The sequence below is a fragment of the Limanda limanda genome, chromosome 4 (genome assembly GCF_963576545.1).
Source record: "Limanda limanda chromosome 4, fLimLim1.1, whole genome shotgun sequence".
Taxonomy (NCBI): domain Eukaryota; kingdom Metazoa; phylum Chordata; class Actinopteri; order Pleuronectiformes; family Pleuronectidae; genus Limanda; species Limanda limanda.
Window position 1 is genome coordinate 11714600 of NC_083639.1, and position 12987 is coordinate 11727586.

Consider the following 12987-nt stretch of genomic DNA (forward strand, 5'->3'; position numbering starts at 1 on the left):
CCTTCTTTTGAACACTCAGTTTTATGTCTTCCTATCTTAAAGATGTTTTTTTACTACCAGTGAACCAGTGCTGGAGGCGCTCAGGGGGTTTCCTGGCCCTGTATGAAAACACAGGTCCTATGAACGAACCCCCCCCCCCCCACACACACACACACACACACACAACCTGTAGGTTTCCACCCTCACCACGTCTGCACCTCCGAATCCGGGCTATTCTTAGCTCGTTCCATCCAGTTATAGCCCCACGTGAGCGCCGCTGTCGTTGACGGGTTATATTTAGCACGCACGATCCCCCCGGCTCTTGCGTCAATGGAATCCCGTACGTGCGTCACACGGAAGAGCGTCGGTGCGGGGCGCGCCGCTGATTGGCCTGCGTCCCGGAAAGTTCCACCGCCCCGTTCACCATATATGGGCAGGGACCCGCCCTCCCGTCGACGCAGCCAAAATAAAACAAGAGTGTGTGAAGCGCTCGGAGTTTATCGGTGTGACCCAGAGTGTGTGTGTGTGTCGGTGTGTGTGGATGAGTGTGGATCTATCTCACTGCAGCCTGGAATAAATGAGAAGCTTCACCATCCGGATATTTACACGAATCAGGTGAGTGACAGTCTGATGTTTGTTTGTTTACATAAGGGGGGGCGACGTCAGTGCTGATGTCACTTTGACTGTAGATGCTCGACTTTATGTCTTAAACTGCTGCTACTATAGTCTACTGTAAATCATATTTAAACATACAGGTACACTTCACCTGGTACAACCAACTCAAACTAACAACAGCAGCCTTGCAATAAGCCCTCTATTCATTCTTTGTTGAAACTTATTATTTCCTGATTATCAGCGTTGATATAACTGACTGTCATTCAAACGATTACAAACTATAGCTCACCATATAATAGCAGAAAACTACTTCAAACTGACCATAAACACCACTGACTGAATACTAGTTTTATGTGCACTTAATAAAACTGTCATGTAATGATGATGGAAGCACACATTCTTGCTCTATAATACATAGTAGTGAAGAGTTTGTATGTTTTGTTATTAGTGAGTTTAGTTAATTAGTGAATGTTTATCAGTTACATAAATGATACTTTGTGTAACAAAGACCCCTCCTGGTAATAAGGGATGATACTGTACCATGACTTCTTTATCCAGCTGAACATGACTGAGTGTAGTGTAAGCTAAAGCAGCAGCTGTCAACTGGACATTCTCAAGTAAATAGTTCACAGCTCACTCTGTGTTTACATATCAAAGATTTTGCTCGTTATGTGTTTTATGCAGGGGGCGTGTTACTGTTGCCATTTGAGAGGACGTAGGGAATAGAGTGTATATTTAGAAAATAAAACACATGTCGGACATTTGAGTAGAGTGACCTCCTCGTAAGTCAAACTTAATTGTAAGTTGAGAAAAAAAGAACTCAGCAGTTTGGTTTAGTGTGAACAGTTTTCTTGGATCGGTCTGGTGTTCGAGTGAGACGCGGAGCACATTTTGTACTGAAACAAAACCCCCATATAGTGAGGAAGTTACCACTTGTGGATACACGTCCATTCACCCAACCACGCACGCACACACACACACACACACACACACACACACACACACACACACACACACACACACACACACACACACACACACACACACACACACACGCGCACACACACACACACACACACACACACACACACACACACACACACACATAGACAGGCTTTGCCACCCTCCCCATCTCGGCTGGCATACAGCCCACCCTGAAACCCAATCCGTAACACTCCCTTGTATAGTACCTGTGGGAGAGGGTTGCCCCCCAACTGAAGGAGGTTGCGGAGCATTAACAGCCAGTAACACTATATCTGGGAATATCGGATTCCTCAGCTGGACCACCCTCTCCATTTTCAGCAGAGGACTCATTGGCCCTGAAGCCAGAGAGATGGCATGTCGGGGAAATGTGACTGTGCATGCTCAAGGTGCTAATGTAAGCTACTGTTTGGGTGGGTGTAGATGGAGGATTAAAAATTAAAACCTGAAGGATTAAACCAGTGTCTTAGCTCCTTGTCAGTGCCAATATCAACAGTGCTTATTTTCAGTTGCTAATTTGTTGTCAAGTTTTTGTTTACAATGCATTTAAATACATGAAATATATTTTTTAAATTAGACATTTGCTTAGATCATATAATATTTATCTTACAAAGACAGGCATCAGGGTTTATTTTCATCCATAGTAATTGTTGCTGTGTTCTCTCTCCTAGCGATGCCCTGCGTCCAAACCCAGTATGCATCCCTGCCCCATGACACCTATTTCAGCTCAGAGTTCTTGAATCCTGACCTCAGTGCCAAACTGGTGATGGACATCAGTGGCCAAAAGGACCAGCTGTCTACATCTTCCTTGCCCAGCATCAACACCTTGGTGGGAAATGGCTACGTGGGGGAGTTTGATGCTTATTCCTGCAAGATTACCACCTCTCCTCCTGCCTCCACCGTGTCATTCAATCACGTCATGGTAACTGAAAGCTCCAGCCCTCAGGTGCAGAACCAGGCCTTTAAGCTGGATGATCTCCAGGTGTATGGCTGTTACCCAGGCTCCTTTGCGTTCAGCTGCCTGGACGAAACACTGTCGTCTTGTGGCTCAGACTACTATGGCAGCCCAGTTTATGCGGCTGCCTCTCCTCCGACACCAGGCTTTCAGAACCAGTGTGCACCTGCCTGGGATTCCTCTTTTTTCGGCTCCTACCCCTCGGCGCCCCCCTCCTCTGTGGCTGATAAGGTCCCCATGAATCAGCAGCTCTCCTTCTTCACCTTCAGCCCTGCACCGGAGCAGCACTCTCCTCTGGGGCAGCATCAGGATGCTCAGCCAAACCAGGACGACCCCTTCTACTTGTCTCACCAGCAGCACGTCTCTCCCCTTCATTGTGGCCCCATGTCCATGGAGCACAGACCTCATGAGAGCCCCAGGATAGTGGAGGGGGCCTTGGTGTCCCCTAAAGCCCACAACCTAGGAACCAGTGAGGGCCACTGTGCAGTTTGTGGTGACAATGCTTCCTGTCAGCACTATGGAGTCCGTACCTGTGAGGGCTGCAAAGGTTTCTTCAAGGTAAACAGATGAACTGCAATTTGCAAGTAAATCCTATGGTATAACTGGGTATATGTTACAATAGACCAGCCACTATTGAGGTTTATAAACAGCCTAACACTGGCTCATATTACCTTAAAATGGACTTAATGGTATAAAATGATATTGTTTTGAAACAGTGGCACCCTTATATATTACATATCTTAGTCTCAATTCCATAAAAAGCTAATTTATAGGAGATTCATTTTAACCATTTACCAGTAATGCACCAGCTTGTATTGCCTTAGATACATTTTACCCCAATGTCATTTTCAAGGACATTGACTGAATTAAAAAAAATGGTTTACTTGACATAAGATAGTAGTCATACTTATTGGTGTGTTCCAATAATTGATCATATAATATATGTGCAGAAATATGAACTGATAGGATAATGTAATTTTCTTCCTTGTTCAACAGCGAACTGTACAGAAGAATGCAAAGTACGTGTGCCTTGCTAATAAAGACTGTCTGGTGGATAAGAGGAGGAGAAACCGCTGCCAGTTCTGTCGTTTCCAGAAGTGTCTCGTGGTGGGAATGGTCAAAGAAGGTAATACTTGTCAAACTCTCTTAAAGCTTTCAGTGACTGGTGATGATTTAGCTTGTGAAACCAATGCTAGAATTGACACATGACATATGGAACCGGAGCCTGACACTGCCAACTGCAGAAAAAGGGAAACTGATACAACAGTTGTTTTTTCATGTGGTGGGGTGCAGCGACGGCCATGTGAGAGTCACCAACATGTACTGATGGTGTTCCTCTCCTCTTATAGTTGTTCGCACGGACAGCCTTAAAGGTCGTCGGGGTCGTCTGCCCTCTAAACCCAAGACTGTGGCCGAGGCTTCGTCCACGACCCCCAGTGTCAACATCATTTCCTGTCTTGTCAGAGCACATTTAGACTCAAACCCGACCACTGGAAAGCTCGACTACTCCAAGGTAAATCTCAACAGCCTGTCCAGAGCTCAGACTGGCTACATTATGCAGGATCAAAATAAACACAGCAAACAGTTCACTGAAAATCATTTTTAGTAACACAGACCCTTCCTTTCTGCCCCTCTGCAGTACCAGGAGACAGTGGACGACCTGAAAGAAAAAGAGGACGCTGGGGACATTCAGCAGTTTTATGACCTGCTCACAGGCTCCTTGGACGTGATCAGAAAATGGGCTGAAACCATCCCAGGATTCACAGACTTCTGCACTGAGGACCAGGAGCTGCTCCTGGAATCTGCCTTCGTTGAGCTCTTCATCCTCCGACTTGCCTACAGGTTGGTTTCCTATGGTTAAAAAAAAGAATGAACAGTTTTTTCCCTGTCAATGCTTTGATCGTACTAATGGCTGGAAAACTGCACAGGTCAAATCCAGAGAAGAGCAAGTTGATCTTCTGCAACGGCGTCGTCCTACACCGACTGCAGTGTGTTCGCAGCTTCGGTGACTGGATCGACTCCATCATGGATTTCTCCCAGAGCCTTCACCGCATGAACTTAGACATCTCATTGTTTTCCTGCCTTGCGGCGCTTGTTATCATCACTGGTGAGAGAGCCTTTGTTGTCAGATTCACTGCATATGAATATTTAAAACCAGGACTGTGTTTCTTATATGAGCATCTTTCGCACCCAGATCGCCATGGCCTCAAGGAGCCCAAACGGGTGGAGGACTTCCAGAATCATCTCATCACTTGTTTAAGGGAACACGTGAACGGAAACGGATCAGAACCAACCAGGACCCAACCCAACTATCTCTCTCGTCTTTTGGGCAAACTCCCCGAACTGAGGACACTGTGCACACAAGGCCTGCAGCGCATCTTTTACCTGAAACTGGAGGACTTGGTCCCACCTCCACCTATTGTGGAGAAGATCTTTCTGGATACTCTGCCATTCTGAAACACTCATGAATACAAATGTTTAATTTGTAAAAGTGGCAGACACACAGGAGGAGGAAGGCTGAGGTTTTATCACTGAACTCTACTGGTGAACCTTCTATCCTCACACTGACCTGTGTGGCACTGTTCAAGAGACCATTATTTTTCTAACATCAAGGTCTAAAACTGGAAATGGTACCTGTGTGAGGACATAGACATTTATTTCAGTATTGTCAAAGACAAATCTGAAATGGTATAAACCGTTCAGGACACAGTTTATATATATTTTTGTGTGCATTTATAAAATGACTTTATTGCTGTGCTTTCTGTGTGAATGTTGCTATGCAGCTGAAAAAAAGACATGTGTATTTGGGGGGATGCAATGCAGGGTTACATACTCAGAAACACACTAATTTCTTAAAAAGCATGTTTTTGAAATAACTTTCTGACCCCATTAAGAATATGAGGTAGTAGATCACAGAATCACAAGAACTGTGGACTCCTACTTTATTTACTCATTTCTATGTCTCACAGTTTCAATCGTAATCGTGCTCCTGTGGAAGGTCTCGGACCAAAGTTTACACTTATTTTGATACTATCAGCGACAAACCTTATTGCCTTTAGCTAAACACAGTGTTCCACCATAGCGCTTGTGCTGCCATCTTGAGACACCTTGTAAAGGCTGGTGCTGGCGGAGGTCCTGTTAAGCAGCACGTCCCGGTAGTAACAAGAACAAAAAATGGACTTGTCTATTGAAAACGCAAAGTGCCTTTTAAAAACCCTCAGTCCACGAAACCGCATTGAGCGACACTAAGTGCATTTTCATTCCAAGCATTACATACAGGCAGCTGCAGAAGTTACAGACATGAATAAAATATGTCACCCTCTGATCTCCTCTGTGATGAGTATGATTTCAGGTCTGTGTCAGATTAATATTTGAGTATCAAAGTACAGTTTGACAGAGCTTACAACGCTTGAATACTCACTACACACTGATAAACTGGATGAGCATGAAGTGATGAATGGATCTTCAAGAATTAAAAGTTTTAACTGGAGCCATCCATGTTGAGATTAAATGACACCGCTAGAGTATACAACGACAAATCCCACAATGTTTGAAGCATCCACAGACATCTTATGTTTGACCTGAACTGATCCTTACAGCTTTTACACACAGACACTTCATCTTTGTTTCCTCACCTCTGCTGTCTTCCACATTCTTCTGAATCGTACTGGTTTTTTATATGTTGGATTTATTTTTTACATTTTCCATCAAAATGAACTAAAGAAATGCAGTATCTTAAGTGATCACAGTGAAATGTGAAGAGACGAGCAGCTACGGGCACTTCATTCACATTGTTCAGACAGTAAGAAGGATACATCTTTCCCCTACTGTGTGAGGTTTGTTTGGAACATGTGTGTGGACCTTTCCGAAATATAAATATATATATATACTGCCAGGGCTTTTGTAAAATTGTGCAAAAGAATTCAGAAACAGAGAATATTTGATAATAAATGTTTCTAAAAACGAACCACTGACTTCATTCTAATGTTTGGAAATAGAGGGAATTCTTTTAAGTCACAAGTCACATTGTCTTTATCTTTAGTTTTTTATGGTTTCATTTGTTAAAGATATAATAGTCAGTTCCTCCGTATGTTTGAGTTTCATTTCTATTATATACATATTTTGTTTCTGTTTTAGTTCTTGCTTTGCCATTTTTCCTTTTTTAAGTAAAAATGAATTACAGGTGACAAAATATAAACATTTAGAACATTTCATAATATTATAGATTTTTTTCTATTGTCAACTAATTCTACGTAGATACGCAAACCAACAGTCTGTTAATTTATCCAGTCATACTTTTTGACTTCCTTATCCTCTGCGGCGCCCACTCTGTTTTACTGATGTTTTAATTGTAAACACATGCCATGAAACAGCTGGGTAGTCTTAAACAAAAGTTCAGCTTCAGATTTGATTTATATGTTGACAACAGCAGGACAGTTTATGTGAGATCAATGCCAATGTGTCATTGTGTCCAGGGGAATCTGGGACCTTTGACCTTTTGCTGCAGTGCCACCATGGAAGACATGGAAGCTCCCTAAAGTGAAGCCAAAGAGTCTCGATCGTCTTCTGGTCACTAAACCAACCTCCACCATGTTAATGCGTGGGAGATATAGTCTGAACTAAAAAGTCAAAACACATTTGATCAAATACCGTTTCTGCCATTTTACCTGATTGTTATCCCAGTGATGTAGGTTCATGTGTTTTATTTTAGCTTCATTCCTGGATAGTGGGAGGAACCTTCACTTACAGTCCATGGTGATACAGACATTTACATTTTCTTCTCAGCTGGTACTTGAAGAAAAGAAAGTCTATTTGACTTCTGCAGTCTGTTACATGTCATTGTGATGAAAATTGACCAAAGTGTTCTTTCATCTCCTCTTCACCAGGTCTGTGTTGTTCTGCCACACATGGCGCTAACGTTGGCAACATCCCCGACCAGAGGAAGCCAAAATCGTCGCGCTCTCAGCCTCAGACTGCAGCACCGGCTGCATTCAGCCGCTCGACACCTGATCCCACTGTACACCACATGGCGGTCATCTGGATTTTGGGGTTGGCAGACAGAGTGGAAAAAAGGGACAAGGGGAGAAAAGAGGAGGAGGCAATATGAAAGCTAGCTTGCATTGAGGTGTTCATGATGGTAGAAAATGGCAAGCATGCCGCCAAAAGTCAGCTGTAATGGGAACGGCAGGCAAGCAGAGTTTCATAATGAGGGTAGGACAGTTCAGAGAGTTCCTTTCGTTGTTAATAAAACTGTTTTAAATCAGGAAACAAAGTTATCTACAGTGTAATCCATTTTCTTTCGGTTCTTTTTTTATTATCAGTGATTAGAGTGATTGATCTGACATGTATATGTTTCCCAAACTTAAAATTCATACCCAGTAATGATAAAGATAGCTGGGAAATTAAAGGGAGAATCTGTGTTGATGCCTACACAGAAAGCACGAGGGGTGCCTGAATGCCTGTGGGTGAATTATAACTGAACATCTATGGGAGATTTTGAACTGACTTCAGTGTCCTTTGGAAAAATGTTCACATTAGACAACTCAGCACCTCATGGTGTTTATGTCCAGTTCCAACCTTCTGTCGTTGGTCCTTTAGGTGGCGTGGTGGAAAGAAAGAGTGTGGCCGTTACAGTGGTGACTATACATGCCTGACGTCTATTTTCGATGAGTCCACGTCCCATCACAGAACTGAAGTTCAAATTCACTTTTTTCCTGGTTGAGTTAAACTTAATGAAGTCCATTTGATCTGTTTTCTACCACTAGGATATAACGTAAAGATGGTTTAAGGATCATTTCAAAATCAGTCTTTTCAAAATCATAACTATTGAGAAGAGTACTAAACAGAAATTGTAGAGATTGTATATCTAAAAAACCCACGTTAAAAATGCAGTGTCACTGAAGTTTGTTTGCTGGGTGGTCAAATATTGTCATTGTGTTAATAGGGCTGGTAAAGGGGCCGATAAGAATCAATATGCTGAGGAGCAGTAGGGTGGTTCTAGTGGCCTGTGGCGCTAAAAACGGATGACATTTGTTTTTTCTTTGATTTGTCGCCCCTATGTATGTCATGTTTGAACTTGCTGTGTTCCTTGTCACCATATTTTTCCCAAAGTGTGAAGTTACCATCTGGAGCACCCATTGGCCCCTTAACTTTTAAACAGTGCCCCAACATGCAAGACTCAACATTCAGGAACAAGGTGTAGTCTTACACCCTGCTGATGGGCACACTATGTTCTGACCAGTAATATGTGGCTCACTTGTCAAGGTGATTTGTTGCACAAACATGCTGAGCTACGTGTTTTACACTTTGCTTCTGCAGACTCTCCGAAGGTACAGGAACTACATGAGAACATGTGAAATATTAGCTGTATCATCGAGAAATGTTCCTTTAAATCAATAATCTAAATTTAAGTATTATATTATGATTAAAGATTCTTTACTTTATTTGAATATCTTATGTTATGCAGCACACATTGACTGGCCAGTTACTCTGCAGAATAAACAAATAATGTGCTTAGAAAGTATGACGGACTGTATTTTCATAATTCAATATTGCATCAAGTAAATTAAATGACCAACTCCAACATTAAAATGCTGAATTCAAATTGCTCAGTATAAATACTAGAATCATTGGGCTCTATACTCTGAGACGATACATATATGTGCACTATTTCATGGTTACTCATCTGATAGTTGTATGTCAGTCTGGACTAGGGATGGGTATCGTTTGGTTTTTATCCGATACCGGTTCCTAACCGATACTTTTAAAACGATACCGGTGCCTAAACGGTGCCTGAACCGATACTTTTTTCAAAAAAGTGCACAAAACGATGCTTGACTAAGAAAGGCTTTTTTTATTGCCAAATATATTAACTGTTTAAAGTAGATTATAAATATAAATAAATACAAAACCCTTTTTAACTTAAAACTATGAATAACATACGAACTGTTAACAAAAGTTTACACTATACTTAAATAAATAAAAATAAATACAAAACACACACACTCTGACTCGTGACTCAAATGAAGACTGAGGGTCGCTTTTCACTCAGAGACCCCCGTGTCTCCGCGGCGGGGGCTGTCGCAGGCAGGCTTCGGCCCGCCTTCGCCCCCCTAAAATGCGGTCGCTTTTATGAAACATTTCTCGGCGTGGTCTCCGTTCCTCCCGCCCCGAGCCTTTCCAAGCCGACCCAGAGCCGGTCGCGGCGCACTGCCACGGAGGAAATGCGCCCGGCGGGGGGGGAGGCAGCGCCGGGGAGAGGTGTCGCGAGGAGATCACCTGCCACCTGCACGGGAGCCCTGACGCACGCGGGGCGGGCAGCGCGGGGACAAGAGTCTGTCCACCGGCCGCGGGGGCCCGACGGGAGCCGCCGCTTCCCGTGAAGGAAGGAGCGGAAGTGTGAGGAGGCGGGACGAGCGGAGACCTCAGTCTTCCATTGGCTCAGGTACCGAAATGAGGCACCGAAATCTCCGTTTCATTTCGGTCCGGGTAGGTACCGGTTGTATTGGAACCGGTTCCATATTGGAACCGGTTCTCGGTACCCAACCCTAGTCTGGACTGAAGTGGTGGACATGTGATCATCTGACACAACCATCTGAAGAGCTGCTCACAAGGCTAAAAATAATCCAGCAAAATATCATATTCAACAATAACAGGGGACATTATTCTGAAATAGACTCATTCTCACCAAACCACTGATATACCATGGGCGTGAGCTTTTCAAAATGAAAACAGTTTAGAAAAAATGTGACGTACACATAAAAAAATATTGTTGAGCCCAAATTCTGATCATTGCGGTGCGTCCATATTCAGTAAAGTGGATCATTAATTGCATTTTTGATTGAATGGACATAAGAATCGTCACTTGAACAAAATGTGCATTGCTCATCATGTCTAGTAGTATGGTAAAAAATAAAACATAATATTGTTTCATTTTAAAATGATATTTATTTGTGCTGCAATACCAATGTGTACCTTTACTTTTATCATTATAAGGATGTTTCCTCTTCACAATTTTCTATCGAATAATTTAAATTCATCAAATAAATCTCATGTGTAACCATGAGAACTTCAGATCATGTTAGAGTTCTGTGTGTGTGCGACATGAGTCAGAGAGACAGAGAGACAGAGAGACAGAGAGACAGAGAGACAGAGAGACAGAGAGACAGAGAGACAGAGAGAGAGCAGCTGATTTGTGAAGAGGATATTGTTCCAGCAGGAGGAAAGCTAATGGGTTTGTTTGTTAGGATGTTGCACCTGTCATTTATTGATGGACTGAGCTGTAAATAACTTTATGAAGCTGTTTAATGCTCTGTGTGGGCCCCTGTGCTTCTTCGCTCTCCAATCCCCTCAATGCGTTGATGATGCACACACACCCACACCGGCGCTGATATTGTTCTGCTGATATGCATCAAATTAGCAGCTCACAACAGTGGAGAAAGATGAAGACAAAACAATGCATGGGTCTATGAGCTGTCATTGTGGTATTTAAAGGCGGAAATAATGAACAAAGTCTCATGTTTATCCAAAAACAGTCATTTGTTCACGGACGGTATATTTGTGCAACAGTGCTGATACGTGTGTGGGTGGGTTGTCGAGTGTGGAAAACCCTCTGAGTGTATTTATAGCAGGCTATTGTTGAGCCCATAGAAACCTCTGTAATTGGATCTGGTCTTGCTCACTAAGAGGGAGTCTGGTGATAAATGAGTTGGCAGACGTCATTGCTCAAGCCATCTCTGTGATAGCTGTGCGGCCCACATCACCGTCTTGAGCTCTTAGTCCCCACAGGATTAAATTCATAAGTGAATGGTGAGCCCGCTGACTTATAATTCTGAAGAGTGCGAGAGGAAGGGATGGTGGGAAGCAATTTGCTCTGGGACATTTAATGTCCATCACTGTTGTCTCCCTTGGTATTAACTTGAATTCAGCCCTTCTACGACTAATATCATATTTCAAATCTTAAAATGACAATTTGCTCTTATTTTATTTTAACGGAGAGGTTAAAAGAAAGACCTGAGATTACACAAAGAAAGAATTCATGTTACACCTGTTTATAGCAAAGCTGAACTTTACCTTTGCAAATCTAGGATGAAATATAGAGCGAAAAAAACACAACACAGGTCGACAAAGAGAAAAACACAAAGAGATTACTCACTGCTTTATATTACAAACCATAAACTTGTCACATTGCTGCTTCAGAAATTGATTACTGTAATAAGATGTGAAGACACTGCCTGAAATGTATAGTTAGCAATAAAAAACTATATCCTGAGTGTGCATGTGTGTGTGTGTGAGCATGTGTATCTCACTGTGTTGGAAACTTCTCTCTGCTCAGCCAGAGAATATGAGAATGTTACAATTATAAAACAAGATTGACAGGATGGATAGTGTTGCACCAGCAGATGACAGTTCCTGGCGGCATGCCTGGAAGTTATTCACAGCGAAGTGCACACACATAGACACACAGGAGTTCAGAGAGCCCCAACTGGGTGATCAAGTGCAAAGAGACCGCGATATGGGGGCTAGTGGACAGGGTGTGGCGTGTGTGTGCCTGTGTGTATGTGTGTCTGTGTGTATGTGTGTGTGTGTGTGTGTGTGTATGTGTGTGTGTGTGTGTCTCAGGGTGGAGGGAGGGGTTCAAGGTCAGAGCAAGCACATAGTGCAAACCAGCAAACCCACTGACACAGAATGGTGGTATAAGATACAACACACATATAAATAACAGAAACAATGTACACAAAGACTCTTCAACCAAAAGTTGTGTTTAATTTTTACACCCGAAATTACAACCATTGTGACGAGTAGCCCTTTGTGAGCAGTTTTCAACACTTCGCATTAAGAGCTTGGGACGTGATAAAGCATCACACATGTCCTTGGATACATGAGGAGCTGTTATAAATAGAGACTAACATACAGACTTTCACACAGTGTAAGGACAGAGCCTGCAGCTCCTTTACTTTTGTTCAGTGATTTGTACAGTCTCTTCTCCATGCCAAGTATCATGTGCCAGATAACAGCTGTTGATACATTTTCTTTGCCACAGTCTTGACATATTTTTTAACCATTCTTTTTTATTTTTTTCTTGCCATGAATGGAGCTTTATAAAGCTTTCCAGACAAAACATAATGATATTTTTGCCAAGAGATATATGAAGATATATCAATCAATACACTTAACATGAAGATAGAATATAATATGATATACTGTATTTGAGTATTTAACATAATACTTTTTTTTTTTGGAATCTGTGCACAATAGTAATGTAAAAGGACACGTTGTGATTGTATAGGTGACTTTCAGCAGTCTTCTTGTGCTGATTTCTCAAAATGGTGAGCTATTAATTAATCTGCCGAACTAGAATGGTACTCATTGGAGCGTATAACACTGCCAAGGCCAACCAGTCCCCTTCAACCTAAACAAGCTACAACAATTCTCCCATACTCACAAATAGCAGTTCC

General features: G+C 42.5%; 1 protein-coding gene across 1 annotated transcript; it reads left to right on the forward strand.

Moving 5' to 3' along the window:
• Positions 1–470: 470 nt before the first annotated feature.
• Positions 471–5855, forward strand: LOC132999989 (probable nuclear hormone receptor HR38). The gene is made up of 7 exons (XM_061069809.1): positions 471–594; positions 2247–3088; positions 3527–3656; positions 3880–4043; positions 4170–4372; positions 4459–4637; positions 4725–5855. The coding sequence occupies exons 2-7, from the start codon at positions 2249–2251 to the stop codon at positions 4985–4987; spliced, it is 1779 nt and encodes a 592-aa protein (XP_060925792.1). The 5' UTR covers positions 471–594; positions 2247–2248; the 3' UTR covers positions 4988–5855.
• The last annotated feature ends 7132 nt before the right edge of the window (positions 5856–12987 follow it).

Coding starts and splice junctions, on each gene's coding strand:
- LOC132999989 (XM_061069809.1), top strand. CDS start 2,249: ATGCCCTGCGTCCAAACCCAGTATGCATCCCTGCCCCATGACACCTAT. Junction 4,373..4,458: donor ATCCTCCGACTTGCCTACAG/GTTGGTTTCCTA, acceptor AAAACTGCACAG/GTCAAATCCAGAGAAGAGCA. Junction 4,638..4,724: donor GGCGCTTGTTATCATCACTG/GTGAGAGAGCCT, acceptor TTTCGCACCCAG/ATCGCCATGGCCTCAAGGAG.